The 6,311-nt window shown below is 46.5% G+C and overlaps 1 protein-coding gene across 1 annotated transcript; it reads right to left on the reverse strand.

Moving 5' to 3' along the window:
* Positions 1-1,499: 1,499 nt before the first annotated feature.
* Positions 1,500-6,259, reverse strand: LOC122546196 (forkhead-associated domain-containing protein 1-like; the record flags this gene model as incomplete). The annotated part of the gene is made up of 3 exons (XM_043684994.1): positions 1,500-1,706; positions 2,934-3,037; positions 6,091-6,259. Coding segments are annotated over 3 exons (480 nt in total), but the record flags the coding sequence as incomplete, so codon positions are not given.
* Between the last annotated feature and the right edge of the window lie 52 nt (positions 6,260-6,311).

Below are 6,311 nucleotides of genomic sequence, written 5' to 3' on the forward strand. Positions count from 1 at the left end.
TAATATCATGAGGGGCATGGATAGGATAAATGGACAAGGTCTTTTTCCATGGGGTGGGGAAGTCCAAAAGTAGACAGCATAGGTTTAAGATGAGGGACCTAAGGGGCAACTTTTTCACTCAGAGGGTGGTGTGTGTATGGAATGAGCTGCCGGTGGAAGTGGGTTCAATTGCAACATTTAAAAGGCACCTGGATGGGTATATGCATAGGAAGGGTTTAAAGGGATATGGGGCCAAGTGCTGGCAAATGGGACTAGATTAGGTTGGGATATCTGGTCGGCATGGATGAGTTGGACCGAAGGCTCTGTACATCTCTATGACTCTGTAACTCTATGACCTTCAGTTTTCTTCCAAGTAGGAAGCAGGGAGACATGGTGACACACTGGTTAGTACTGTTATCTCACATTGCCAATGGTCTGGGTTTGATTCTAGCCTTGGGTGACCGTGTGGAGCTTGCATGTTCTCCCTGTGTTTGCATGGGTTTCCTCCCACAGTTCAAAAGATTAGGTAGATTGGCCATGCTAAATTGCCCATATTGCCCAGGGATGTGCAGGCTAGATGGATTAGCCATGGGAAATGGTGACTGACTGGATGGGTGATGGGTAGAATGCTTTTTGGACGGTCAGTGCAGACTGGATGGGGCTCCACCTGCACTTCAGATACTATGATCCTGCAAATATTTTTCTGTAAATATGAGCTTGCCTGAGAAAGTTATCAGAAACCATCATAATTACACAATGCTCAAAAACAGCTCGGCATAGAGTTAGCAACCTCAGCTTGGGGCAGCGTTTTGGGAGCTCCCACCACCTTGGTACTTCTGGCTGGAGCAGGGAATATTACTAAAGGGTGCTGATCTTGATCAGTCTCCAGTGACTCAGGCTGGAAAGTGGGCTGATATTCAGACTGATTAAATATAGATGCAGTGCTGCCCTCAGACAGAGAGGTACTTTCTGATAGTGACAATATTCACATGTGAAGAATAGCCACTCTGGAAAGGAACACCAGTGCAAAGGAAAAACAAAGACTTGCATTTACGTAGCATCTCAGGATGCCCGAAAGCACTTTACAGCCAACTGAGTACACTTGTACAGTGAGGTCGCTGTTGCATTGTAGCAAACTCAATAAATATTCCACACACAGCAAAGATCCCAAAAACAACAAGCTAATGATCTTTTTTGATGCTTAAAGATTAGCTAGAACACCAAGAAAATTCCCCCTCACTGTTCGCAGAAATAGTGCATCAGAATCTCTTAGGTGCACAAAAACAGCAGGCAGAACCTCTGTTTGATATCTCTTTCAGATAGTGCAGCACTCCCTCAGTGGGAGAAATAGCCTGGATACTGAAGTGGGATTCTGCAGAGGTCATGGGTGTACCCTCACCCTCCTGGCACAGAGACCGGTGCGATACCTGGTAAATCATGGCTGGATCCTACCACACACCAGTGTCTTCAGAACATTCATGGTGTCATTCCAACCCAACAGCACCGAATGCCCCACTCACCGAAGGAACAGTCTCCACCAGCAACTCAAAGGTGTCACCCCCAATCCCAAAACGTAGCACATCTCCTGGCGCCAGTCTCACCGCTGCGTTCTGGATACGGCAGTCATTCACAAACGTTCCGTTTGAGGAATTGAGGTCCTGGACAACAAAGCAGTTCTCAGAGTCGTTCAACTCAATCAGGGCGTGTCGGTCATCAATCCCTCTATTCTGAGAGAGAAAGATTCAATGACAAACTGTAAGTGAATTTATTCAGCAACTTCAATAGTCAGAACTCAAGGTAGGATAGAGCTGTGTGGCCCTTTGAGCTGCATCATTCAATATGACCGAGGTTAATCTCACACTCAGTGAGACTGGGACCTCTCCAGATGCTGGTTTCTGGTAGCAACAACAGGAGGGGGCAGTGGGTGAGAAGCAATGTGGGCACATTTACCCAAGTACCCAATACCTTGGTTCATTGCAGTGATGTAAGACAGGTGCAGAATTGTTTTTTTCATCACTCATTTCTTGCATTTCTTGCCCGTCACTAATTGCCCAGAGGGCACTGGGTCTGGAGTCACATGTAGGCCAGACCAGGTAAGAATGGTGGTTTCCCTCCCTAAAGGGAGGACATTAGACACTGCAATACGTTAGTAAGTCAGATGTTTCTTTTACTCCAATAATTGGTAACGGATTCATAGTCATCGTTAGACTCTTACTTCCAGACTCTTTTAAAATTGAATTCAAATTCCACCCCCTACCATGGCAAGATTCAAACCCAGGCCCTAGAACATTAGCTGTGTCTCTGGATTAACAGTCCAGTGATAATACCTGTAGGCCATCACCTCCCCTGAACGGATCAGTAACAGTTACTGGCCAGTAATGTACTGTGCAACAGATAAACGATGCGCTCCCAAGTATCTTACTGGGGACAGCCCATTAGCTCAGTGGTTAGCTCTGCTATCTCATACCACCGTGGATCCAGGTTCAATTTCACCCTCAGGCAACTGTCTGTGCGGAGTTTGCACATTCTCCCCATGTCTGCGTGGGTTCCCTCCGGCTGCTCTGGTTTCCTTCCTCAGTCAAATGATGTGCAGGTCAGGTGGATTAGCCATGGGAAAAAGGGGAGGGGGGTGGTGGGTCTGGGTGGAATGCTCTTCAGAAGGTCAGTTTAGAATCAGTGGGCCAAATGACCTCTTCCCACACTTCCTAGATGCTATGATTAGCGGTCACAACACTTCTCAAAATAATGCCTCCAATTTTGACTGGCCCTTCAGATTAAGTCGTGGAAAGTTTAAATGTGCGAGACTTAAAGGTTGCCCCATGCCTGACCAATGTTTTGAGGAATTCTGAAAACGTGTCACCTGACTGTGTCCACCAGCATGCTGCAGCCCCCCTCCCCCCTGCTGTTCACCCCTCAGGGCTGTCCCACAGTGTTTAGTACTCAACATTCCTCACCTGCAAACACAGGGCAGATTCCTTGAGTCGTCCGATGGTTGTTGTCTTGGTTTTAAGTGCGTAAATCCCATTGGAAAATTTCAGATAACCCTTCATCCCAGTGCCTAACACATGGGAATAAATGAGAAATATTAACAGTACCAGAAAACGCTGCTCTTCCAAAGTGGGTTATCTGAAGAAGGCCTGGCATACATATTGCCACTGATACCAGAGCGGAAAAAATAAAATGACACCAAAATGCCCCTTGAATAGGCCAATGACGTGGCATTTAACAAACCAACAAGAGGGGTCAGTACCATCGCCACAAAGTTATGAAATTATCTCTTCTGATGGACAAACATCAGACAGGACCCTGTCAAAAAGCACCCCCACCCCAGACTTCTTCAGAAATAGTGTGGAGGTGCCAGTGTTGGACCATGGTGGACAGACTCAGAAGTCACGCTGCACCAGGTTATAGTCCAATAGGTTTATTTCAAATCACAAGCTTTCGAAGCACTGCCCCTTCATCAGGTGAAGTCAGGGCATCATCTGACGAAAGAGCAGCGCTATGAAAGCTTGTGATTTCAAATAAACCTGTTGGAATGCTGCCTGAAGATTTCGCTGCTCGTTGGATGCTGCCTGAATTGCTGAGCTCTTCCAGCACCACTGATCCAGAATCTGGTTTCCAGCATCTGCAGTTATTGTTTTTACCCTGTTGGACTATAAGCTGGTGCAGCGTGACTTCTGACTTCAGAAGTAGCCCCAGAATCTCCGAGTAAAGCTTTAGGACTAGGAATCTGCACAATTAACAGTTCAGTCAAACATTGTACCAATTTTCTCAAGATAGATTCTCATTTTATTTTATGAAAAATAATCTTATTTTTCATTTTGAATCATTAATTCATGACCATGCTTTCATTGTTTTATAAACATATAGACTGTGGGAGAGGGAGAGGAAAGAGGTTTGGCTTTGACAAAAGATTAGATTACTTACAGTGTGGAAACAGGCCTTTCGGCCCAACAAGTCCACACTGACCCGCCGAAGCGCAACCCACCCAGACCCATTCCCCTACATTTACCCCTGCACCTAACACTACGGGCAATTTAGCATGGCCAATTCACCTAACCTGCACATCTTTGGACTATGGGAGGAAACCGGAGCACCCTGAGGAAACCCAAGCAGAATTGAACCCGGGTCCTGGTGCTGTAAGGCAGCAGTGCCACCATGCCGCCCAAAAATTTCACCAAATGTTGTTGGGTTCCTTAATCAAAGAAAAGTTGATGTCTCAGAACATTTAGAGATGGCAATAAGTGAGACTTTACCAAAACTACCAAATCCCTGCAAAAAAATACAGGATTCATTCATTTAGATCTGGATGGTTATTATAATAGCAATAGATTTCTCCCTGCATTTCTCCTTCTTAGTGTGAGGATGGGGTGGGGCTGCAGGGTCTTCTCTGCACATCTTACCTCTTTCTGTATGCCTGAATCCACACAGCAAGGTTGGGAATATCCAGCTGTGGATGGAATCTTAGACAGTCCCTGGCTCTGCTCTCACAAGAATCAGCGGAAAATCAGGAAAGGATTCCTGGTTGAATGGACAATGTCCTCCCTCTTAGTGCAGAGATGCTGAGATCAGCCAGAGATGACTTGGTCAGGCTCAGTAACCCAGAGCAGTGGCTGGGATATTCCTGCCCCATCACTTCCCCTCTGTCCATGATAATGCAATCCGTTACTGTCAGAAATAGCTGTGCAAACAGAGATTGCCCGAGAAATGGTCCTTGCTGCCAAACCCCAAACCTGCCCACCCTATCCCAGCCTGGGATTTCACAGAATGGTTGAATGATTCATTCAACCATGGACTATCTGCACAAACTCACACACTGTTCACACACAGTCTATGTTCACACACATACTTCGTTCATACACTGTCTCCACACACACTCCATCTATACACACACACCTAGTCTCAGGAAACCAATCCCAGTCTACCGAGTCGCTCAACATCGCTGAGTCCCACCACTCCAGGTGATACCCTGGTGAATCTCCTCTGCATCCTCTGAAGGAAGGATATGGGTTGCAATGAAGGACTCTCTTTCTCAACCTCTGCCTTCGCCTGAGGCATGGTGACCCTCAGGTTAAACCACCACCAGTCATCTCTCTAATAAGAGAGCAGCTCAGTCATCTTCTAGGGCTATGGGGACTTTAGTTATACAGTGGCAACCAGAACTGCACATAATATTCCAGTTATGTCTTCTCTGCTCTTGTATTCAAATGCCTTCACTAATAGATGCAAGTATCCCATATGCCTTTTTAACCACCTTATCTACCTGTCTTACTGCCCTGATGGACCCATGGGCATACACACCAAGGTCCCTCTGATCCTATGTACTTCTTAGGGTCCAACCATTCAATGTGTCCAGCCTAGTCTTGTTTGTCCTCCAAAAATGTATGAGTTTATAATTTTCAGGATTAAACTCCTCTTTGTTATTGCTCTGCCCTTCAGATGAACCTGTTCATATCATCTCGTAGTCTAAGGTTTTCTTCCTCATTATTTACCACAATACACATTTTTATGCCATTATAAACTTAGCGATTGTACCCCCAACATTCTTGTCTAGATCATTAACGTATACTACAAACAGCAAGGGAGCCCACACCGAACCCTGTGCTAGGCAACCGAGCACAGTCACAAAATCAATCTTTGACCATTGCCATCTACAACACATTAGTGTCCTTCAGTCATCCGGAAGCTGTTCTATGGCCAGACACAATTTGAAAATTACTGTCACACACTTTCCACTCACATGTGGGAACCTTCTCACATTCACATTCCATTCACACGCAGTGTACACACTCAAACTCCTCTCTCACACACACTGCCATCATTCTCTCTCACACACAATCCTCTCACACCCAGTCTACACACACACACTCCACTCACACCCCAATAACACCTGGTTTACACACTCGCATGCCACTCACACCTGGTTTACACACTCAAACTCCACTCACCTGATTTACACGCTCACTCTACTCATCCAGTTTACACACTCGCACTCCACTCACACCTGATTTACACACTCCCCACTCACACCTGGTTTACACACTCACTCTACTCACATCTGATTTACACACACTCTACTCACACCCAGTTACACACTCACTCTACTCATACCCAGTTTACACGCTCGCACTCCACTCTCAGCTACTTCACACACACCCGCCCGGTGTACACACTCCCGCTCTGGTCTCAGGACGTTCCCACCGGGCGCTCGCTCCGTTTTGCCGGTTCCTGGTTCCCCAGAAGTCGGTTCTCCCCGAGTTCCGTCTCTCTCCGTCTGTGTCTGTGTTAGAGCAGCGTCACCAGCTCCATGGGAACGGGGAACCCCACCCCCA

Source organism: Chiloscyllium plagiosum, unplaced genomic scaffold (assembly GCF_004010195.1).
Source record: "Chiloscyllium plagiosum isolate BGI_BamShark_2017 unplaced genomic scaffold, ASM401019v2 scaf_24950, whole genome shotgun sequence".
In the NCBI taxonomy this organism is placed as follows: Eukaryota; Metazoa; Chordata; class Chondrichthyes; order Orectolobiformes; family Hemiscylliidae; genus Chiloscyllium; species Chiloscyllium plagiosum.